This window comes from Bos grunniens, chromosome 12, assembly GCF_055505025.1.
Source record: "Bos grunniens cultivar Pamir isolate PY7600 chromosome 12, Bosgru_T2T1.0, whole genome shotgun sequence".
In the NCBI taxonomy this organism is placed as follows: domain Eukaryota; kingdom Metazoa; phylum Chordata; class Mammalia; order Artiodactyla; family Bovidae; genus Bos; species Bos grunniens.
The window spans coordinates 54884240-54909075 of NC_141176.1; the positions used below are offsets into that span (position 1 = coordinate 54884240).

The window sequence follows — 24836 nt, forward strand, 5'->3', positions numbered from 1 at the left end:
TGTAGGGCTGCAGTGGAAGAGCAGTGACTGACACAACCGTTGTTGCCACAGTAGTTTACTGCTGGTATGCTGGGTGCTTAGTGAGCATTTTCTCAGAGTCATTGGTGGAAAGTTTGTGGAGTTTTAGTTTTTTTTTCAGCTAGGCCATAGAATAAAGCAGTGGGAACGTTGGTGTTGTGCTGCTGACAGTGCTAGTGCCATCCTCACTGAAGCTCTGAGGAGTAGATAGTATTACTGTGGTGGCTCAGATGGTAAAGAGTCTACCTGCAGCGCGGGAGACCCAGGTTTGATCCCTGGGTTGGGAAGCTCCCCGGGAGAAGATAATGGAAACCCACTCCAGTGTTCTTGCCTGGAGAATACCATGGACAGAGGAACCTGGTAGACTAAAGTCCATAGGGTCATATAGAGTTGGACACGACTGAGCAACTAACACATACACACAGATTATGTAGACAAATACATAACGTGATTAACAACTATTTAAAGCCAGAGAGCACCCTGGAGAATACACTTGTCATAGGTGGGAAAGCGGAGAAGGCAATGGCATCCCACTCCAGTACTCTTGCCTGGAAAATCCCATAGACAGAGGAGCCTGGAAGGCTGCAGTCCATGGGGTCGTTGAGGGTCAGACACGACTGAGCGACTTCACTTTCACTTTTCCCTTTCATGCATTGGAGAAGGAAATGGCAACCCACTCCAGTGTTCTTGCCTGGAGAATCCCAGGGACGGGGGAGCCTGGTGGGCCGTCTATGGGGTCACACAGAGTCAGACACGACTGAAGTGACTTAGCAATAGCAAATAGTAGTAGGTGGGAAAGAGACAAAGAAAAAGCTTCATGAATCACTTTGACCTCTAGAATGGATTTCTTTAGAATATCATCACATTTATGGGATCGGGAGGGAGATGGGAGGGAGGCTCAGGATGAGGAACACATGTAAACCCATGGATGATTCATGTCAATGTATGACAAAAACCACTACAATACTGTAAAGTAATTAGCTTCCAATTAAAATAAATAAAGAAAAAAATAGAATACCATCACATTCAAATGGATACATGCTGATACTGCTTTATGTGTAGTACTGTTAACTGGTTGATGGACAATAACAAACATCATAGTATTTGGGTTTATGTATGTGACTTTCTTGTAAATACAGTAATGGGGTAATAATTATAAAAGTTTACTTAGTGGATGCAAAGTCTGTGGTGATTTTCTTTTTAGTATTATTGAGAAGTTTTACAAATGTCAGTTTTCTGACTTGTAGAAACTTGTTTCTTTAAAGTGTAGGTGGAAACCTTTTTAACGTATCACATGCTGTCCTACATTAAGAACAAAAAAAAATTGTTTCGTACTTTCTTTGATCTCTGTTCTAGAGAACTTAGAAAAAATACAGAAAAGTTAAAAAAAAAAAACCAAGCGAATAGTTTGCAAGCACCCATGCTAGCCATTTGTCTGTTAACAGTCATTTTGAAACTGCTAACATTTCATCTTACTTCAAATAAGATGAATAATATATGATTTACACACACACACAGTCTTGTTAATTCTTTAACACTGTATCATGAACATTTCCCGTTTCATCAAGTATCCTTTGGCCTCTCAGTCCTGTCTGATTCTTTGTAGCCTCATGAGATTTTCCAGGCAAGAATAGTGGCACGGGTTGCCATTTCCTCCTTCAGGGGATCTTCCTGACCCAGGGATTGAACCCGGGTCTCTTGTGTCGCCGGTGTTGGCAGGTGGGTTCTTTACCACTGCACCTCCTGGGAAGCCCCTTTGGAAGCACCATTTTAAATGGCTGTATTCTATTATGTTGATAACAGTGTTTATTCTATTTTGGATAAATAGTATGTTTACAGTTTTCCATTATTATAATACTGTGTTGAACAGCTTTATGAAGAAATATTGTTTCTGATTAGTTTCTTTGGATGTAGTCTTATAGTATAGTCTTAAAACTTTTCCCAATCACTGGGCTAAAGTATGTTTTTATAATAATTTTTTTATTTTCATAAAAAGGGATACATAACTATTTTTAAAAATACAGGCAGTATAAGTACAGAAAAAGAAGCAAGTTAGGCACCCAAATCTTAGTAGCCAAAAATACCTTAAGTTGACATTTGGTGGACGTCTTTCCATTTGTGCTTATAGACAGGAATAATATAATAAGAAAGAGATCATACTATTGTTTTTTAAAAGGAGAGTACAAAATAACAATTTTGTTTGACTTTAATGGCAAGGAAAGAAATCCTTAAAGAACTGCTGAATTCTAGATAAAGGTTTCTTTCCACAGAGTTGTTAGGTTCTGTAGGATTTCACCAAAATTAAAAGAGTATAAAAAGTCAATAAATAGTGCTGCAAGGATTCTTCAATATTGCTATACTTTAATGTGGCTTTCCAGGTAGCTCAAGCTGTAAAGAATCCGCCTGCAATGTGGGAGACCTGGGTTCAGTCCCTGGAGTGGGGAGATCCCCTGGAGAAGAGCATGGCAACCCACTCCAGTGTTCTTGCCTAGAGAATTCCATGGATAGAGAATCCTGGTGGGCTACAGTCCATGGGGTTGCAAAGATTCAGACACGACTGAGCGGCTAACATACACACACACACACACACTTTAATATCTGAGATTTAATTCTTTATTATGAAGTATGCTCCTTAGCCAGTTTGGTTGCTTGTACTTGACCTGGTACTGCATTTGCTGGCTTACTTTGGCACATGCAAATAAGTAACTCTTTGGAGAATCTATGGAAATGTTCTTATTTAATTTGATTATGTAAACAGAAGGGAACCTTTCATTGCATGCTGCCATTGTCACTATACTGATCATTGCTGACGCTGGATAGGATATGTTGACCGAAATAAACACGCACAATGTACATGTTGTGAGTTTGGGGACCTTACTGAGGACTGTAGCCTGAGAGAGGGCCCCTCAGCTTAGAGAAACTCCTCAAAGAGGAGAGGGTAAGGGAGGAACCAGAATGTATATAAGCTTTATTTGCTGGGAAAACCCTACAGTGAAGCATAAAAAGATTACTACTGTTCATCACAAAATCAGACATCTGAAGTGAGTGATTTTAGTACTTTTCTGTGGATAGGAATACGTAAGAATCTGAGATCATTTGAAATGTTTTCTTAGATGTGTATCTTCACTGTCTAAGGGCTATACATCCAAAGCACAGAAAGTTCCCCATCTTTCACCATCCTGAATTCCCCTCAGAGTGCGCGGCCCCTGGGCCACCGCAGTAGCTAATGGCTTGATCCTTGTAGAACTGGAATGGCAGGCCACATTCATTTCTTTACAAATACTGATATGTTAGCTTGTAAAAATCGAAGCATGAAGCTATTTTGAAAGCTCAGAATTTGAATAGTTTTATAAGTTTAAAGATCATCATTAAGAATTTCTTTTGCTTATAAAAAATGTGTAGCAGTACTTTCTCCTTTGGGGTTTCTAAATTACGGTTCTCAAACTACTTAAGGGAATCGTAAATCCTGAAATTGCTCTGTATTATTATTTCCACAGCAGTTTTCTATGTTCTCTAAGTGGATAATCTTTGCTTATTTTATTGCCCACCTTTGACCCAGGCACCCTGCCCAGGAGGAGGGCGAGGTTGGTTGGGAAACAGTTGCTGTGCCAAAGGAGTTGCTGTACCCTGACTGATATAGAGTGTCAGGGTATAGTCTTGGAATATGGTGGCTTCAGCCTCACCCAAGGTATTGTAAGGTATCTGTAATGAAAGAGTGATGGACAGGATTTTAGGGGGACAGTCCCATGTCTGCCATAGATAACCTAATTGCTTAAGACTACAGCATAGTCATTAATAAGTATACCTCAAAATGCTGCTTGCATTGTAGAGAGACAAAAACCCAAGTTAGTGACCAGATTTGGAAAATGAGGTTGTTTTTTTTTTTTTAAGTAAACTTAAACATATTTTATGTTATATAACACATATTTTGGTACAAAACCATGGCAGGCAGGGCTGAAACTACCATCCTCCTGTGATGAAATATATAGACATTTATGGTCTTTTCATGCTGAGTTAATGTGAGCTAGATTGAGAGATTATGGGGAGACTGAGAAGGTACATGGAGGCTGAGAGGCAGCAGTGCTATATAGACAGACAACTTTAGATGTAACAAAGTATGAGAAGCTGCCAGTCCAGTTGGTACACAGATTTTTTCCTCCTTTCTTTTTGTCTTTTCTCTCTTTTTCCCCCTTGATCTATGATAATCTGTTGGTAATCTGTGTTACAGAGAAGGCAATGGCACCCCACTCCAGTACTCTTGCCTGGAAAATCCCATGGACGGAGGAGCCTGGTGGGCTGCAGTCCATGGGGTCGCTAAGAGTTGGACACGACTGAGCGACTTCACTTTCACTTTTCACTTTCATGCATTGGAGGAGGAAATGGCAACGCACTCCAGTGTTCTTGCCTGGAGAATCCCAGGGACGGGGGAGCCTGGTGGGCTGCCGTCTATGGGGTCACACAGAGTCGGACACGACTGAAGAGACTTAGCTGTAGCAGCAGCAATCTGTGTTAAGATCATATCTATTTGTTGCTAAAGAGGCATAATTGTAGGGCAGATTTGTAAATACGTGTTTTCTTAGGTAAGGTCTGAGAAAGCCAAATAGAATTTGAGAAAACTATCTTTCTGTTGACATAAACATTTAAGAATAAGGTCAGGTACTTGTAATTTGAACTTCCCTGGTGGCTCAGATGGTGAAGAATCTGCCTGCAATGCTGGAAACCAGGGATCTATCCCTGGGTTTCGAAGATTCCCTGGAGAAGGGAATGACGACCCTCTCCAATATTCTTGCCTGGAGAATTCCATGGACTGAAGAGCCTGGCAGGCTACAGACCCATTAATTAAAGGATTTTGAACACGACTAATGAGTGTAGTATATAGAGAATTTTGTATTCAAAGAGAATAATCTTAGAATCTAGTGTATTTAGGTTGCAGTTTTGGCATATAAAAAGGAATTTAACGGGAGCCTAAATTCTTTTAAAAATAGAAATTTATGTAAGATCTTTATCCCATCTGTTTGGTTTCTTTGTTCCTTGGAGGTCTTTGGGATGTGAATATACTCTTTCTCCTTTAACTTTCTAATGCAGTAACTAGCTGTTAGAGACTTCAGGATCAGTTCCTGAGCCTGCAATTGCAGCCTGGATCTCAGCTTCCCTGGTGGCTCAGATGGTAAAGAGTCTGCCTGCAGTGTGGGAGACCTGGGTTCAATTCCTGGGTCTGGAAAATCCCCTGGAGAAGGAAATGACAACCCACTCCAGTATTCTTGCCTGGAAAATGCTATGGGAAGAGGAGCCTGGCAGGCTGCAATCTATGGGGTTGCAAAGAGTTGGACAAGACTGAGTGACTTCACTCTCTCAGAGACTTCAGAGTACTTGGGTTATAGCAAGGTTATTTCTCCAGTCTTTCCATTTTATACTATTGTGCTGAGTGACTTACATTGCATTTTCTTTTCCTTTTAATCAAGGCTGATTCCAAATACTTTGGAGCTTATTTTCATAGTGTTCAACAAGACAGACGTAACATTCAGTTTTGTAGAGCTCTTACTTTAGCTGGGAAAAGAGATTGTAAGTGAATGATTACATAAATACTTTCTATTGTGATAAGAGCTGAGAAGAACAGGATGCTTTAACATTGTGTTGTTTTGTTGTTGTTCAGTCGGAAATCATGTCCAGCTCTGCGACCTCATGGACTGCAGCACGGCAGACTTCCTTGTCCTTCACCATCTCCCAGAGTTTGCTCAAACTCATGTCCATTGAGTCTGTGATGCCATGTAACCATCTCATCCTCTGTCATCCCCTTCTCCTCCTGCCTTCAGTATTTCCCAGCATCAGGGTCTTTTCCAGTGAGTTGGCTCTTCACATGGCCAAAGGGAGGCCAAAGCTTTGGAGCTTCAGCTTCAGTATCAGTCCTTCCAATGAACATTTAGGACTGATTTCCTTTAAGATTGACTGGTTTGATCTTGCAGTCCAAGGGATTCTTAAGAGTCTTCTCCAGCACAGTTCAGAAGCATCAGCTCTTCAGTGCTCAGCCTTCTTTATGGTCCATCTCTTGCATCCATAAATGACTACTGGAAAAACCACAGCTTTGACTATACTGACCTTTGTCAGCAAAGTGATGTCTCTATTCTTTAATATGCTGTCTAGTTTTATCATAGCTTTTCTTCCAAGAAGCAAGTGTCTTTTAATTTCATGGCTTCAGTCACCATCTGCAGTGATTTTGGAGCCCAAGAAAATGAAGTCTGTCACTGTTTCCAGTTTTCCCCCATCTATTTGCCATGAAGTGATAGGACTGGATCCCATAATCTTAGTTTTTTTAATAACAAGCTGGAATCAAGATTGCCGGGAGAAATACCAGTAACTTCAGATGTACAGATGACATCACCCTAATGGCAGAAAGTGAAGAGGACTAAAGAACCTCTTGATGAAGGTAAAAGAGGAGAGTGAAAAAACTGGCCTAAAAAATTGTGTTAGAGTCCTCATCTACTTTTGAGAGATAGGAAAGATTTTCTTGAGAACTTGATTTTAAGCTAAGATCTGAACAGTATGTAAAAGTCAACTAGGCAGTGCAGTATGTGTGTTATTTAACAGAGCCTAGAGCCCCTTTTTGGCCTTTGCTGATGGCTCAGCAGGTCAGGAATCTGCCTGCAATTCAGGAGACACAGGAGATGCTGGTTGGATCCCTGGGTCGGGAAGATCCCCTGGAGGAGGAAAATGGCAATCTAGTCCAGTATTCTTGACTGAAAAAAAATCCAATGGACAGAGGAGCCTGGCAGGCTGTAGGGTCACAGAGTTGGACACAACTGAGTGACTAATGTAGAACCCCTTTGTAGTATGTGATTATGCTTAATTTTAAGAAGTGAATTTAATGAGTGGATATTTAGGTCAGCAGCCCAGAACTGTCCAGTGTGACCATATAAAACTAGTCTTGTATTCTTTAATCACTCTGTTGCTGTTAATTATGCCTCTCCCTCTTTTTTCTTTTCAAAAAACAGATACAGTTGCTCATTTGTTCTTCACATATATTTTTTTGTGGTTACAGTTTCAGATTGTGTCATTTTCTACAGAAGATTGTACATACAGAAACTCAAAGGGGAACTGTTACAATATTGTGATGGTATTTTATGTGGAAAAAGCTTTTTTTATCCTAGGATATCGTGTTTACTTTAATGTTGTTGCTTCTGAGACATGCCAAACCAGAAATTAGAGGATTTTTGCATTTTGGTTTTACTTACTAAAATTTAAAAATTCAAATTAATTTATGTTTAGGGTGAAAAGTCAAATAGTAGAGGATGATGAAATCTCTTCCCTGCCTGCAGCTCTTTGTAGTTTCTTCTGTATCTTTCCAGAAATCTTGATTGCCTACATATATTATACAGATAATCTTTTTCTCTTCTTTAGGGGGAGGGGAAGTTTGTCGGAAATAGCTTTTAAAAATATTTTGTTGATATACAGTTGACTTGCGATGTTGTGTTTCTTCTTATTTAAAAAATTCAGTTATACTTTACATAATTTTTTATACCTTTCTTTCAGTTGACAGATCATGAGCAGACAGTAGTGGTTTACAAATAAAATAAAAGTCCTGTTTATTTAAAAGACAATTGTGTCTTGATAAAATATCTGTTGATTCTTGGCTTTAAGCGTTTGTTTTGCAGACTCCTTCAGGTCAAGGAGACTCTGAAGCCCATGGTGTTACTTGTGGAGCACCATGAAATAATGATATTCTCTCATATGAGCAAGAAAGGTTTTGACCAGCAGAAATATGCCTGTATTATATTATGAAATATAAAACTGCAACCAAACTTCTGTATTTTCAAAAGAAGAAGCTAAAAATTAGGCATGCTGCTGCTGCTAAGTCGCTTCAGTGGTGTCCGACTCTGTGCAACCCCATAGACAGAAGCCCACCAGGCTCCACCGTCCCTGGGATTCTCTAGGCAAGAACACTGGAGTGGGTTGCCATTTCTTTCTCCAATGCATGAAAGTGAGAAGTGAAAGTGAAGTCGCTCAGTCGTATCCGACACTTAGCAACCCCATGGACTACAACCCACCAGGCTCCTCCATCCATGGGATTTTCCAGGCAAGAGTAGTGGAGTGGGGTGCCATTGCTTATTTTCCCATTAATATTTACTTGTTGCTTATGCACTCTTTTCTAATAATTTGCATCATTTCCTGATCACTGCTTTATTGTAGGTTCTCTCTCATTAACGGAAAGGTATGCAGACACTGCAGAAGTTTAGTGGGAAAAATTTGGTGGGGAAATAAACCTAAAATTAAGAAGATTCTGTTAATTTGTTTAATGGTGCATGTGTGCATGAGGAAGACTGCTGAAATTCACTTTTATTGGTACAAAAATCTAGTTCCATTTGCTAAGCATCAGTGTCTTGTGTGACTGTTTTCTGAGCTACTGGTTTTAACACTTGGGTTGTTTGTAGAAATTTCTTAGCACCGGCTATTATCTTACCCCTAGGAGTATAGAAACAGCAGCTTACTTTCTTCTTGGGTGACTAAACTCAGTAGCTTGACTCTACAGCTACAGATTGATTTTATTGTAACCCTTATCTGTTTGCTTCTCTAAGTCAGGTGTTGGATAAGGCAACATTGACTGACAGAGATTACCAGAGTTTTTTCCCTAGAGTCCTGTTACCTTACTTAGGGTTAAAAGAAACTCTTATCATCTCCTACTTTTGTAGGAAGGACAAGAATCCCATTAGATGTTGGTTGACTGACCGTGCTATTTTTTTGAGAATGAAAGAAGTGAAGAAAAGTCTAAAATGAGTGGGGCACTGGCGCAACAGGCATAAAGTGTCCTGGGGAAAACAGCTGTGTGATCATCCTAGTTATACAACAGTCTTGCCAGATAGTCATTCAAAATCTGCCTGAAAGGATTTGTTGCCCCACAGAAAAGCGAGTATTCTAAAAGTTAAAAGGTACTAACTAAAAAATTTTTTAAATTTTAAATTGAGCTAAAGTTTGTCTCATTGCAACTACTAACTCTTCTTTCCAGCTTTTGTCCTCTGGTACTAAACGTAGTCAGTATATAGCAGTATACAAAATGTATTAGCGCTTTAGAAATTAAAAAAAAAAAAAGTCACCCCTTACCCCCCTGCCCTGCAATCTTACAGTTCTTCCCTGTAATTCAGTTTCTGTGCTAGAGAAAAAAAATAAAAGACCCTGCTGCTGACTAACCCACCAGGCCCTGGTAGTGGGTAGAGTTCACTAAACAACATTTTATAGCACATCCATAATTGTTATCTTAGTATGTTTAGAAAACTTTCAGTGAGATCTCTAGCTTCTCAAAAGCAGACTTTCCAGTTATTATCTTAATGTTTTATCACCTTAAGATAGAATGAAGGAATATGTATAGGAGGCATGCCAATTCCAATTAAAGAAACAGTAGTTTATACACAGGAAGGCTAGACCTCCAGCTAGCTGATCATAATGCTTACAGTTTCCTCATCATTAAAAATACTTAATGTACATGTATAATAACTAGCTACAGATATAATCTTCAGACTAAAAAATTGTGTTTTCCTATACAGCTTTTCATCACTGTGGTCACTGGGTTAAAGATACTTTAATTTTCATGTACTATTGCCCATATTTTTTTTTTTCCAGGAGGCCCATAAATAGGACAAGCTAGGAGGATAACTTTTGAGGTGATGTGTGGATGGGACACAGAGCCTGGTTCATTACTGTGTATATGTGGGTCCCATTCCACTCTTCCCCTCTTTTTCTGCTGTTTAGGAAGTTGATACAGAATGTAAAATAGAACCATTGAACAGCATAACAGCATGATTAGGGAAAAATTTCTACAAATGTCATTGTCTGATTTGATAAACATATTACTTAATTTGAATCCTTGTGTGAATTTAGAGGAAAGGCAGTCAGGTGTCGAAAAAATTAAACAGTAGTCCATCTGAGAAAGGAGTGGAGATTCTTCTTGGAGCCAGTCTGAGGATTGGAACTCAGAAGACAGCCTTTCAGAAAGTTGATTGCTGTTAAAAGTAAAAGCACAAATGTGTAAGTTTTTGAGACAAAAAGTTAAGACATCAAAGTAACTGGGCTGGGAAGATGCCCTGGAGGAGAAGAAATGGCAGCCCACTCTGGTATTCTTGTCTGGAAAATCGCATGGACAGAGGAGCCTGGCAGGCAACAGTCCATGGGATCTTGAAAGAGTCGGACATGACTTAGTGATTAAACAACATATTGACACTTTACATGGTCCAACAGGGTAAGTAGTGGGATCACTGTGACTCCTTTCAGGACCGAGAAAGCAGTGTTACCTACCTCCTGAGGAGTTACCAGATGGAAATTGCTTTTTTGGGGGTGAGCAGGCATTCCTGTGTCTTCTAAGGAGATCTAGTCTGCTGCTGCTGCTAAGTTGCTTCAGTCGTATCCGACTCTGTGCGACCCCGTAGACCAGCAGCCCACCAGGCTCCCCCGTCCCTGGGATTCTCCAGGCAAGAACACTGGAGTGGGTTGCCATTTCCTTCTCCAATGCATGAAAGTGAAAAGTGAAAGTGAAGTTGCTCAGTCATGTCTGACTCTTAGCGACCCCATGGACTGCAGCCTTCCAGGCTCCTCCGTCCATGAGATTTTCCAGGCGGAAGTACTGGAGTGGGTTGCCAATGCCTTCTCCAGTTATTTGTTTAGTAACACTAATTTCTACATATACTAAATATACTCATATAGGCTAAATTACTAAATATAGGCTATTTCTAAGTATATATCTGTACTTTGTTTGCCTTGACTTGTTCATCTGACATTTTTGCTCTTAAAAATGTGGTCAAAGGTGAATAAATACATCAGGAGCTCTCCTGAGTGCCTTGTAATGGGAAACATAGAATATGCTTTATGACTCTAGAGCAGAGTGTTGCTGGTCAAGAGGTTGCTCATTTAGTGCCTACTCTGAAAAGCCCTGCAAGTAAATAAATGAAAAAGCTCATGCAGAGTTGACTTTGTGCTTATTTGAATTCACTTTCTGTGAGTGAATTTTGTTACATAAATTTTGATGCTGTTGACTGAAGAAAAACACATAACCTAAAAATTGCAAGTTATGTTTTATTTGGGGACCTTACTGAGGACTGTAGCCCAGGAGACAACCTCTCAGGTAGGTCTGAGGAACTGTTCTGAAGAGGTTAGGGAGAAGCCAGGATTTGTAGGAGTTTTTTTCTGGGGGAAGGCCAGGGGAGTAGTAGAACATGAGAAGAATACTGTTAATCACGAAAAACAGACGTCTGAAACGAATGATTTTTGTTCTTTTCTGTGTGTGCACATGTGCTCAGTTGCTCATTTATGGCTGATTCTTTGTGATTGGATGGACTGTAGTCTGCCAGGCTCTTCTGTCTCTGAGCTTTTCCAGGCAAGAATACTGGAGTGGGTTGCTATTTCTTCCTCCAGGGGATCTTCCTGACCCAGGGATCGAACCAGTTCCTCCTGTGTCTCCTGCATTGGCAGGTGGATTCTTCAGCACTGTGCCACCTGGGAAGCCTTTTGTGCAGAGGATGTTAAAGTCTGGGCTTATTGAAATTATTCTTCACATGTGCTTCTTAACTACCTAGGGTCTGTATCCTCTCTTTCACCATCCTGAGTTCCTCTCAGGGTACAGTGAATGTGGTTGGTGGTGTTGGTTGGTAGTTTGATGGTGGACAACCTTCATTGTTTGCTGAATGACAGGCAACATTTTTCCACAGTGTTATGAAAAAGGTTGTCTTCTTGAGATGATTTTAGGTTGATTTGTTAAAAATTATAATATATTTATGAACTTAAAAAAGTGTTTTGCTAGTTTAATCTCTTACCGCAAGACATATCCAAACAGCAATGAAGTAAATTGACCTGTTTTACTTCACATATTTTAAAAAATTCTTCAGTGACTACTTATTAGACTGAAGCACTGCATAATTTCTGTTTTTGAGTTTATAAAATAAAATATATTAAATAAACGAGAAGAAGAGTAGAACTAGTATTTGCTAAATGCCTTTTGTGTGTTTGGCATTATGCTAGTTGATTTTCAAATACTACTTTACAGTCTGTGAGGATTGTGATTTCATTTAGAATTTACATGTGGAGTCACTAAGGTACAGAGAAAGTAAGTTTAGTGAAGCTTATAGAAAGTGGAGTAATAATTTTCGTGTTCTGAAATTAAAAATGCATTGTATCACAGCATGCAGATTTATTCTCTTGACAAGCTTTTTTTTTTTTTTTTTACTATAAAGTAGGAGATGTGCAGCCACATTGCTTGGATTTGATTCATGGTTTAGCCTTCCTACCTATTGTGATGTTTGGCAGATTACTCTAAGTCTTCATGTCCAGAGTGGTTTTGGTTTGGTTGGTTTGGTGTTTTTTTTTTTTCCTTTTTTCTTTTAGCCTGTCAAATGGGGACAATAGTCTAACAGTCTCTTGTTTGTTGTGAGGATTAAATGAGTTAAACCATAAAGATCTCAGTATATTATCTAGTGTAAATTGGTTGTAATGAAGAACATTTTTCAAAGTTTTATATGCACAGTGACTTATTTTGCTTTATAAGTAATTCTTTTGGTACTTAGGAAAGCCTCAGAGTATTCCACATTTTTAGAATGTTTATAAATTGTTATTATATTTCATTAATTCATTTTACATAAGATACTAGTATAATAGATATGGTGTTGTGGTTGTATTAGGAGTTTTACTTTTCTTTGCTGTATACAGTGATTAATACAGATTGAGCAAACTTGAATCTGTTTGTTATCATTACCTTTTTTCCTATAAATTCCTAAAAATTTGACCTTTATTTGTATTATAAATTATAAAAATTCTAAACTTAATGACTGTGTCTCTCAGAAATTTTATTCATCTTTTTAAATGCTACTTTAGCTTGTTTTTAGCTAAAAAAGAAAAGAAAAACGATTCTTTGCCTGAAATAATCTTTAAAAATTAAAAAAAAGTGTGCTTCACATTAATGTTTTCGTTTTCCTTTATTCTCTCAGCTTCACAATGAAGAGGATAATTCAGAATCATCTGCTGTAGAGCAGCCATCTACTTCAAACCCAACACCACACACCGTGCAGGCTGCTCCTTCAGCATCTGGACATGAGACTGAGTCTTCTCCTCCCCCTTACAGTAGTATTACCGTGGAAGTACCTACAACTTCAGGTATTGTTGCTCTTAGTATGGAACTACTAGTAATGTTTTTAAGAACTCATTTTTTACCAGTATGGTTTTGTATAATTATCAAGTCTGTTAATGGGCTTCTCTAGTTTTATGATTTTTTAAAGCAGATTTTCCTAAAGGTAGTTTATAAAATAATTTACTCTGTGCCTTATGTGTCTCACTGTTTTAAAAATTAATTTAAAAATGTAGCTTGTCAAGCTTTCTTATGCTTGCTAGAATCCATTTCCAGTGGACTAACCTATATAACTTTTGGAAGAAATATACATACCTGTAGATTCATGCACACATATAATGCCTACGGACATGCATGTATTAACATACCCATACCTGTGTGTGTTTACTTGTATAGTCATAAAACCAGGTATTATTCATGATGAATGTGAGTGGGAATGTGGTTAGCATATGTCAATGGAGGTGAAGGGTATACATAATGTTTCCCCCCTGCACATGGTAATATTTCTTGAATACAAGGCAGTGATTCCCACTTGCTACTGTTTATCTCATCCTTTCAGGTCATTCTCAAGAATACCCTCATCTGTTTCTCTGGCCACAGTTTATATTTTCCCAGTAATGCTAAGTTAATCATTCTGTGATGGAAGATGAGTGAAAGTCCCTTTGCTAAATGCCCCTCTGTTGTAGCTACTATTTGTTTAACAGACTACCTCAAACCTGATGGAGTAAAATAACAATCATTATTATCAATTCTCAGAATTTGGAGGGTGAACTTGGCTCCATGATGAAGTTCTTTGCTAGAGTCTCCTATGATTGTTGTCCGACGGAGGCAATTGCAGGCTTCCTTATTCACACATTTACTGGTTGAGGCAGGCTTCAGCTGGGGCCTCAGCTGAGGCTGTTGGCCAGAACAGCTATTGGTGGCCTCGTCTTGTGGTCTGGGCTCCTCTCTGAATGCAGGCTGGCTTCTAAGAACAAGCATTCTGAGAGAAAGCCAGATGGAACGGGTTACGTTGCCTCAAAAGTCACAGTGCAGGTTGTTAGAAGTGAGTCAGTCAGTTTAGTCTGTTTTCAGGATTATTGAAGAATTAGTCTCCGCCTCTTCATGGGAAGTGTTTCAAAGAGGAGACTGTGGTTTAAACCACCACAGCTATATACAGCCTCAGCCTCTTGGCCACCAGGCCTGCTTCTTTGACAGTCTTCCCTATTTCAGTAAATGGCTCCAGCAGGCCAGAAACTGGGGAGTCAGCCTTTTGGTATCTTATTATAAAATCATGTGGTTTTCTCCTTCAGTTTTTGTTGTCATGAAATATTTTATTAACATATTTCTTCTTGAAGCTAATCCATCCCTATATGCTTGGACTTTTTGTCATCATGTTCCAGTGTTTCCTGGATTTGAACTCATTAATATTTTAGTGTTTTTGCAGCTTTTTGCATGTGATCTGTAACTTTATGTACTGTCTTTTTGGTATGGAAAAAGCAGACTTTTGGAAAGCAAAGTTGAAAGCAAAATTTTATGAAAGCAACATAAAATGAATTGAGAAGCTTCTCATTTTTCTATGATGTATAGTAGTTTTGATAAAGTAGCATGATATTTTTAAAGGTTAGGTGAATTTCAACTGTGAAACAAGTGAAGCCTGGTACTTAGATGTTCAGTTATTCTCACCATCTGTTTTGTGATTCCTGGTCTTTAAAATTTTTTCACCTGTGCTAAAAGGCCATCCCTGACTAATTGAGAGTAAAAACTGAATAATTCTAGAATTTTGGGTCTCTGCTTAATGAAAGCTATTATACTATTTTTCTTTAGCTTTTTGGTCAATGTTATATTTTAGGTATGGACAGTGCCTGTTTTCTGTGGAGATTATGTTCTTCAGTAGGTCACTTTATGACTGTTTTTATAGATCTGAGCAACATCAGTTATAAAAGGTGACATTTGTATATAATGCTTCACTTTTTATGGAGTCCTCTAGAATACTGTTCTATTTTATCCCATAATAGCAAGTAATAGCATTGCTGGGTCAGCTTCATCGATGAGAACGTAGAACTTCATAGGACTTAAGTGATGTGCTTGAGGTTACACAACTTCCAAGAAGGAGGGCTACGGTTGGAACTCCCCAGACTTAACATTCTGTGGTTGAGAACCAACCTCTGCCTTAAAGAAGAGAAGAATAGGAAGTAAAATTGACAAGTGAAAATTAAAGATGCTTCTCCCAACTTTTACCTGTTATTGTCAGAGGTATTTTTTCTATCGTGGATATTAAAACTTTTTAAAAACTTACATATATATTTTTTTTTTAATTAGAGAATAATTGCTTTACAATGCTACATATCTAGTTTTAAGGTAAAGGATCTCGTTACCTTGGATAATATATGCCAGTGTTCCAGGTTTTTAAATAAATATTTATTTATCTTATTTTTGACTGTGCTGAATCTTCATTGCTGCATGGGGGTTTTCTCTAGTTGCAGTGAGCAGGGGCTACTCTTCAGTGCGGTGTGTGGGCTTCTCATTGTCGTGTCGTCTCTTGTTGCAGAGCAAGCTCTAGGGTGCTTGGGCTTCAGTAGTTGTGGTACACAGGCTTAGTTGGCCCGAGGCATGTCGGATCTTTCTGGACCAGAGTTTGAACTTGTGTCCTCTGCAGTGCAAGGTGGATTCTTAACCACTAGACCACCAGGGAAGCCACCATTGTTTCAGTTTTAAAAGTTTATAATTTTAATGTTATTGCCTTAAACTTGATAATCATTGTTTTTTCTGAAGTTTTACTTCCACTTTAGTCTTCAGAACTAAAGAAATCTGTTTACTTGACTGTGCGCAGTGTTTTTATATCCTAGTAATAAGTCTCTTCTAAGAATTTGTGACTCTTGTGCCTTTTGTTGGATAATATTCAGTATTATGCTGCTACTCACCACTTCCTGTTATTAAGTTAAAAATTGCCTAACTTCAGACCCTTAGCTCTTATTGATAGCATTAAAAATACTTATTTTTAAAACCTATAGACATTAAACACAATAGGAAGAATTTTGCTGGAGTGTAGTGTGTTTTCATGTTGAAAATGCAAGAAAGTCTGATAAAGATAGGTAAAATTATAAACAATATAGAAAATGTGAAAATGCTATCATTATAATGGAGGAAATCACAGAAGTAGTGTTAAACACTGTGGTATGTACTACTTTTAGAATCTGCCTATTATTTATGTCAGGAATTCTAGCACATCCTAGTCGACTGATTAACGTATGTGTATGATTTTACTTACACGAAAGTTGGCAATAAATGTTGCAGCTTAAAAAAAATAGTTTGTTGTAGTATACTTCTGGAGATCATATTTCAAAAATAGCTTAAAAATTGGGGAAGGACAAACTCTTCCAAAAAAAGAAAACCTAAGGAGCTAGGTAGATGCAGGGAAAATGGGAGAAGGGATAAGAGTGAAAAAAGAGTTAAAAAGCATTAATCTTTTAGCAAAGAGAAATACTGAGTTTGCTTAGGAGTTGCTAAAATTGACCCATGTAGAAAAATTAACGTCATGTATTAGCAGAACAAAGTTTTTGGAGTCCGGAAATTTCTGGGTTCTGCCACTTCTTGATTGTGTGATCCTGGGCAAATCACCTAACTTTTCTGAACCTCAGAGTTGCTGAGGTTAATGTATTTAGAAGTGGTATAGGAGGTGGCTAGTGCTATTTCAGTGTATATGTGTTTTTTTTTTTTTTTTTTAACTATCATTCGTGCTGTTTTTACTTTTTTTGACTGTGAGATGAGGGGCAGATAAATTCTCTGAGCACAGCAAGTGGGCACACAGAGCATGTTCACATACGGTGAGTTTCTTACCTCTTTTGTGTTGCACACATTTTCAGAGTCTCCTTCTTGATGCTCTTGTTTTGTGTATCAGTCTCTGGATGATATTTATCAGTCCTTTCTCAATAAATCCAGGACTCCAAGAATATGATGTAGTAATAATTTATATGTTATACAGCTTATAATGTAGGACTACAAATAGCAGTGATCATCCTCTGGCATTCTGTAACTTGTTAAATTGTATTATGGTTATAAAAATGTCATTAGTTTGTTTTAATGGTTATCTTTTTTTAAAACCCTTTCCTTCAGATACAGAAGTTTACAGTGAGTTTTATCCTGTGCCGCCTCCTTACAGTGTTGCTACCTCTCTTCCCACGTACGATGAAGCTGAGAAAGCCAAAGCTGCTGCCTTGGCAGCTGCAGCAGCAGAAACATCTCAAAGAGTAAGACAGTGTTATCATTTCCTTTTGAGAATAATATCCAAGATAGTTCTCTGTGTCCTTTTTTTTTTTTTTTTTTTTTTAGTATTTTCTGTACTGCTGCTCATTTGTGTCATCGTGTTTTGGCACTCTCTGAGTGAAATAATACCTTCTGCATTCCTTGACCCACCTCATTTCTGTTTCTTTTGGTCTTTTCCTGCACCCTGTCTCAGACTGTGGTCATCTAGGTGTTCTTTTTACCACTAATGTATCATTTTCTAAACTTGATTTCAGGCATCTCCTGCACTAAGACTCATCCCTCCCACCCTTCCCCCTGCCATCCCTCTGACTTCCTCATGCAAATTACCCCCACCCTGTTGACCTCTTCACTGTTAATGAAGTGTCTTTAGTGTCTTTACTTCCTTTCCTATGTAGTTTAGATTCTGTGGTCCATAACTATAATTATAAATCATTATTTTCTATTCATTTTAATAAATTAGCACAGCCAGTCCAGTGACTCTATGAGTGAACTCACAGTAGGTTAAAACACTCACAGGCAAGTCTGGGTTGGTCTCTTGTGGGCTTACTGCTCCTTTCTCCTGGGTCCTGGTGTGCATAAGGTTTTGTTTGTGCCTTCTAAGAGTCTGTTTCCCCAGTCCTGTGTAAGTTCTGGCAGCTCTGTGGTGGGGTTAATGGCAACCTCCTCCAAAAGGGTTTTGCCATACCCAGGTTTGCTACACCCAGAGCTCCTGCCCCTGCAGCAGGCCACTGCTGGCCCCGTACCTCCGCAGGAGACACTCAAACACTCAAAAGCAGGTCTGGCTCAGTCTCTGTGGGGTCTTCTGGTGAGGACAAGGTTTTGTTTGAGCCCTCCGAGCGTCTCTGGCAGGCATGGGTTTGATTCTAAACATGATTTTGCCCCTCCTACTATCTTGCTGGGGCTTCTCCTGTGCCCTTTGACATGAAGTATCTCTTTTTAGTGTCTGAGGAGGCCTTACAAATGGTTGTCTAAGGAGGCCTTACAAATAGCTGAGAAAAGAAGAGAAGCTAAAGACAAAGGAGAAAAAGAAAGATATACCCATTTGAATGCAGAGTTCCAAAGAATAGCAAGGAGAGATAAGAAAGCCTTCCTCCGTGGTCAATGCAAAGAAATAGAGGAAAACAATAGAAAGGGAAAGACCAGAGATCTCTTCAAGAAAATTAGAGATACCAAGGGGACATTTCATGCAAAGATGGGCACAATAAAGGAAAGAAATGGTGTGAACCTAACAGAAGCAGAGATATTAAGAAGAGGTGGCAAGAATACACAGAAGAACTATACAAAAAAGATCTTGACCCAGATAACCACAATGGTGTGATAACTCACCTAGAGCCAGAGCCAGACATCCTGAAATGTGAAGTCAAGTGGGCCTTAGGAAGCATCACTAGGAACAAAGCTAGTGTAGGTGATGGAATTCCAGTTGAGCTATTTCAAATCCTAAAAGATGATGCTGTGAAAGCACTGCGCTCAGTATGCCAGCAAATTTGAAGAACTCAGAAGTGGCCACAGGACTGGAAAAGGTCAGTTTTCATTCCAATCCCAAAGAAAGGCAATGCCAAAGAATGTTCAAACTACTGCACAGTTGCACTCATCTCACATGCTAGCAAAGTTATGCTCAAAATTCTCCAAGCCAGGCTTCAAGAATACATGAACTGTGAACTTGCAGATGTTCAAACTGGATTTAGAAAAGGCAGAGGAACCAGAGATGAAATTGCCAACATCCGTTGGATCATCGAAATAACAAGAGAGTTCCAGAAAAACATCTACTTCTGCTTTATTGACAATGCCAAAGCCTTTGACTGTGTGGATCACAACAGACTATGGAAAATTCTTCAAGAGATGGGAATACCAGATCTTACCTGCCCCCGAGACATGTGTATGCAGGTCAAGAAGCAACAGTTAGAACTGGACATGGAAAAACAGACTGGTTCCAAATCAGAAAAGGAGTACATTAAGTCTGTATGTTGTCACCCTGCTTATTTAACTTACGTGCAGAGTACATCATGAGAAACGCTGGGCTGGAAGAAGCACAAGCTGGAATCAAGATTGCTGGGAGAAATATCAATAACCTCAGATATGCAGATGACACCACCCTTATGGCAGAAGATGAAGAAAAGGTAAAGAGACTCTTGATGAAAGTGAAAGAAAAGAGTGAAAAAGTTGGCTTAAAACTCGACATTCAGAAAACGAAGATCATGGCATCCGGTCCCATCACTTCATGGCAAATAGATGGGGAAACAATGGAAATAGTGAGAGACTTTATTTTTTTTTTGGCTCTAAAATCACTGCAGATGGTGACTGCAGCCGTGAAATTAAAAGACACTTGCTCCTTGGAAGAAAACCTATGATAAACCTAGACAGCATATTGAAGAACAGAGATACCACTTTGCCAACAAAAGTCTGTCTAGTCAAAGCTGTGGTTTTTCCAGTAGTCACTTACGGATGTTGAGAGTTGGACCATAAAGAAAGCTGAGCGCCAAAGAATTGATTCTTTCGAACTGTGGTGCTAGAGAAGACGCTTGAGAGTCCCTTGGACAGCAAGGAGACCCATCCAGTCAATCCTAAAGGAAATCAGTCCTGAATATTCATTGGAAGGACTGATGCTGAAGCTGAAACTCCAGTACTTTGGCCACCTGATGTGAAGAACTTACTGATTTGAAAAGACCCTGATGCTGGGAAAAATTGAAGGCAAGAGGAGAAGGGGACGATAGAGGATGAGATGGTTGGATGGCATCACCGACTCAATGGACATGAGTTTGAGTAAGCTCTGGGAGTTGGTGATGGACCAGGGAAGCCTGGTGTGCTGCAGTCCATGGGATTGAAAAGAATTGGACACAACTGAGCGATTGACCTGAACTGAACTGAACTGAGGTTAAAACACAAAGAAAGAATTTACCAGGCCTACAAACTTATGTTTGTCAACTCACTTTTTTTTTTTTTTTTCCTGTCCTTTGAACACATGCCACCCCAGAATTTGGGAATGATGCTCAAAGATTCCAGCACCCTTTCTCCCCCATCTTCCCTGTCTTAGTAATTGAGTCAGTGATAGATGCATATGTTATTTCCTGTTCTGGTAAAGGAGTGGCTATCTCGATAAAAGGGAATGAGATGTATGTATGCTATTGTTCTTCAGTCATGTAAAAAGTGGGGAATTACATTTTACCATGGCTGCAAGCAGGACTAGAGTTTGTTACCTTTTTTTCTTGCCTTAGACTTTAGAGGTGTCATTTCAAATCTTGGATTCATCCCCATTCTGTTCAGGAAAAGAACACAAAATATTATGTCATGGAGGAAAGCTGGAATGAGGTGAGGGGCCAAGGCGGGGAGGAACATGTTTGTATGTGCAGCATTCTCACCCTGCCACCAACAGGCCAGCGCCCAACAAGTAGATTGTCTGATGGGTGAGCGGTCGGGTTTCTTTCATCAGTCACAACCGTCTCCACACCTCCTCCCACTCCCGTCCTCCAGCACACACAGAGTTAAACATCATCATAAGTAGTTTTGGGCACATAAGTAAAGATAGTAAACCGCAAATTTATTATTGATGCATTTTCCGTCTGAGAGTTAAGTAAGTTTCTATTAAGACCATGGCATAAAAATACTCAGTCAGTAAGGATTTTTGATGTTGGGAGGAGAGAATTATAGAGCAGGAGGACAGATCTGTAAGGTGTGGAGTTTTTATTAGTGCATGTGTGTTTATGTACGCGTTTGTATATACATGCACACACTTTCTTGGTGACGTGGGACAGTGGCTCCTTTTCTCAGAGAATGTCTCCCTGGGAACTTTGGAAATGGTAAAGGTCTTTAGGGCTTTCCTGGTGGCTCAGATGGTAAAGAATCTGCCTGCAGTGCAGGAGACCCAGGTTCGATCTCTGGGTTGGGAAGATCCCCTAGAGAAAGGGATGGGTACCAACTCCAGTAAAGGATGTTAAGGATCTTACGTCCTCTATTGCCCTAACTTCCACTCTATTGGATCAAAACTAAAGAGAAAGTAGGAGTCATTAAGTCTTGTTCTCTGTGTCTTGAGATAGAAGTAATTTTACCTTTTGGAGAGAAAACTGAAGTGTTACTGTTAGAACCCCTCACTGTCGTCATTTCCAGTGTCTTGTTTTAGAAAGTAATTTGATTCTCTGCCTGAATTGGAATATGCCCATACAGAAAAGTTTTCTGTTTTTACTTGTTTCTGAGACCATTTTAACTCTAGCTTATGAAGATTGTGGAAAATTTTGTGGAAAGTAGAAACAGAGTTGTACAAAGAAACTAACTTTGACCCTTGTAAAAAATCTTTCAAATTTGTCTGTTTCTGTCCCCCTGCTCCAGCACCCTCTGTCTGCAGCTTATCATCGAGTATGAGTTTCTATACCTGATTTGGATAAAAAACTGATCTGATTAGCACTTGAGTACTTCAGTTGTAAATAAATCTCAACTGGATTAACTGAAAGTTTATTTCTTAAACCCAGTTTCATTGGGGGAATGTAGGTAGTCAGGACACTTGGAAACAATTTTCTGCTGTTTCTTATTTTTATTGTGTAGGGTTGCAGGTATGATTATGTGATGACTCAGTAGATTTACTGAAATGCATTATCCATTTTTAATATTTCTATGAAAAATAGAAAGAACTAAACAGCCTCTTCATGAAAGTGAAAGGGGAGAGTGAAAAAATTGGCTTAAAGCTCAGCATTCAGAAAACTAAGATCATGGCATCTGGTCCCATCACTTCATGGCAAATAGATGGGGAAACAGTGGAAACAGTGGCTGACTTTATTTTTCTCGGCTCCAAAATCACTGCAGATGGTGATGGTAGCCATGAAATTAAAAGATGCTTACTCTTTGGAAGGAAAGTTATGACCAACCTAGACAGCATATTAAAAAAGCAGAGACATTACTTTGTCAACAAAGGTCCGTCTAGTCAAGGCTATGGTTTTCCACTGGCCATGTATGGATGTGAAGGTTGGACTGTGAAGACATCTGAGCGCTGAAGAATTGATGCTTTTGAACTGTAGTGTCGGAGAAGACTCTTGAGAGTCCCTTGGACTGCAAGGAGATCCAACCAGTCCATCCTAAAGGAAATCAGTCCTGAGTGTTCATTGGTAGGACTGATGTTGAAGCTGAAATTCCAGTACTTTGGCCACCTGATGCAAAGAGCTGACTCATTGGAAAAGACCCTGATGCTGGGAAAAATTGAGGGCAGGAGGAGAAGGGGACGACAAAGGATGAGATGGTTGGATGGCATTACCGACTCAATGGACATGGGTTTGGGTGGACTCTGGGAGTTGGTGATGGACAGGGAGGCCTGGCGTGCTGTGGTTCATGGAGTTGCAAAGAGTTGGACATGACTGAGTGACTGAACTGAACTGAACTGATGAAAAATATTTGAATTTCACATAATTCACTTTATAAAACTTTTAAACATGGCTTGCCACTTAGTCTCATCTTATAAGAATATAGTGGATAGGATTCATTTTTTTGTACCTTGTTTAAAATTCTATGTGAGTACAATTTTGACACAAAAGCTGGCACTTGATAAATTATGCACAACCCCAAGACTGTTTCTAATACCTAGCTATTACCTAGCACATCCTTGGTGTTTAAGAAATAACAGTTAATTAAGTTAATGAATGCTTTCTTTAAAATAGCCAGTGTGGGAAATTAGAAAAAATACTATTGTTGTCCTAAGACAGCTGTTTGTTTTAAATTTTTTCTTAAAAAGTCTTCTAAGTCAGTGTTTAATGTAATTGAAATTATTGTGTAGCTTCCATCTTTCATTTTTTAAAGCATTTTATGTATTTTCTGTTATGTTAATGGTTGAGTGAGATTCCATGGAATCAATATACTCTAATATAGGGCCCATTCCTCTTTAGTGAACAGTTAGAATCTTTTCAAGAGTGTGTTTTCCAGTGTTAATGTTGTAAAGGATATCTTTGTGTATATGTCGCCTATCTTTGTAAAAATGATGTCCCTATGGTAAAATCTCTTGGACTGGACTGGTGTTTCAGAAGAATATGAAATATTTTATGCTTGCCATTATATTGATAGTGTGTTTTTGGAGCTCCTACTGTGCTTTAGTGTTTATTTTCTTGAATTAGCTTAAAATGATACAAAATTTATTAATATGTATTTAATCATTGCTAGTGATTACACTGACCATCAGAAGGTTGCCTTGGATATAGGATTGCAGAGTTTAAGGGATCTTTTTGCCTAAATAATGAGCAGTATGGTTTTGAAAATCTTTTTCCTTCAGGAAAGCAATATATATAGTGAGACAGCCATGCTTGGATGGAAAGAATGTTGGTATCCTGGGTTCAAGTCCTGCCTTGACCTAGCTAATTATGTGATCTTGGGCAGGGTACTTAGCTTCTCTGAGCTCTGTCTGTACCAACACAAAGTTGAAACAAAACACCCAGGAGAGATTACGTGTATGTAACATGGAGATAATATATTTGTAGATCAGGTCATGTCACTTATTTGTTAAAAATTCTGTGAGACCTCCTAGTTCACTCAGTAAAGCTCTGGGTCCTTTCGTGGACTCTCTGACATTTCTTCCTGTTTGCTCTCATTGGTTTCAACCATGTCAGCTTCCTTGCTATTTCTGTAACATGCCAGGTCTGATTCTATCTTAGGACCTTGGCACTGGCTTGTCCCTCTGCCTGAAACACTGCTCTATGAGATATCTGTATAGCCACCGTACCTTACCTCTCCTTTCAATGTATAATAATTTGTTTCATTGGTCTCAGAATTATCACTGGTCTGAGATTTTACCCTACTTGTAAGCTGTCTAATTAGCTTGTCACAGTTTGGTGGATGCTCACAGAAGACATCAGACAGAAACTTTATTATTCACAGCAGCAGTAGTAGTCAGAGTATTATCATTTGCTCACCAGTTTCCCGAGCTTCAGGTCCCACAGGGCAGCTCAAACAAGGCCAGCAATGCCTCCAGTTGCAGTGTGGAACCCTGAGTTTAGGGGAACCCAATATTTTCTAATGGTCAATAAGCACAACTGCCTCTCTGCTCTGGTGAAAGTCACTCAGTCATGTCTGACTGTTCGTGACCCCATGAACTGTATAGTCCAGGAATTCTCCAGGCCAGAATACTGGAGTGGGTAGCCTTTGCCTTCTCCAGGGGATCTTCCCAACCCAGGGATCGAACCCAGGTCTCCTGCATTGCAGGCGGATTCTTTACCAGCTGAGCCACCAGGGAAGCCCAAGAGTACTGGAGTGGGTAGCCGATCCCTTCTCCAGGGGATCTTCCAGACTCTGGAATGGAACTGGGGTCTCCTGCATTGCATGCAGATTATTTACCAACTGAGCTACCAGGGAGCCCTGCTCTGGAGGGAGATACTGTTTGTCTGACTCAAAGCTGTATACTATATAAACATCCTTGAAAAGATAATACAGAGCCAGTGCCTCTACCTGGAAGATGTAGAAACATCAAAGACTCACAGATAATTGTCTCCTGACAGTAGCCCACTACTGATGG

The 24836-nt window shown here is 39.3% G+C and overlaps 1 protein-coding gene across 2 annotated transcripts in view; it reads left to right on the top strand.

Annotated features, from left to right (window-relative positions):
- NDFIP2 (Nedd4 family interacting protein 2) overlaps window positions 1–24836 on the top strand; it is a 71578-nt gene that overhangs the window by 25204 nt on the left and 21538 nt on the right. The window contains exons 2-4 of one of the 2 annotated variants that reach the window (XM_086330151.1): window positions 6340–6442; window positions 12978–13143; window positions 17210–17343. In XM_086330151.1, coding sequence (XP_086186277.1) covers window positions 6437–6442; window positions 12978–13143; window positions 17210–17343 — 306 coding nt within the window. In that variant the 5' untranslated portion in view covers window positions 6340–6436. The remainder of the gene's footprint in view (window positions 1–6339; window positions 6443–12977; window positions 13144–17209; window positions 17344–24836) is intronic. The other variant, XM_086330150.1, reaches the window with a different exon arrangement.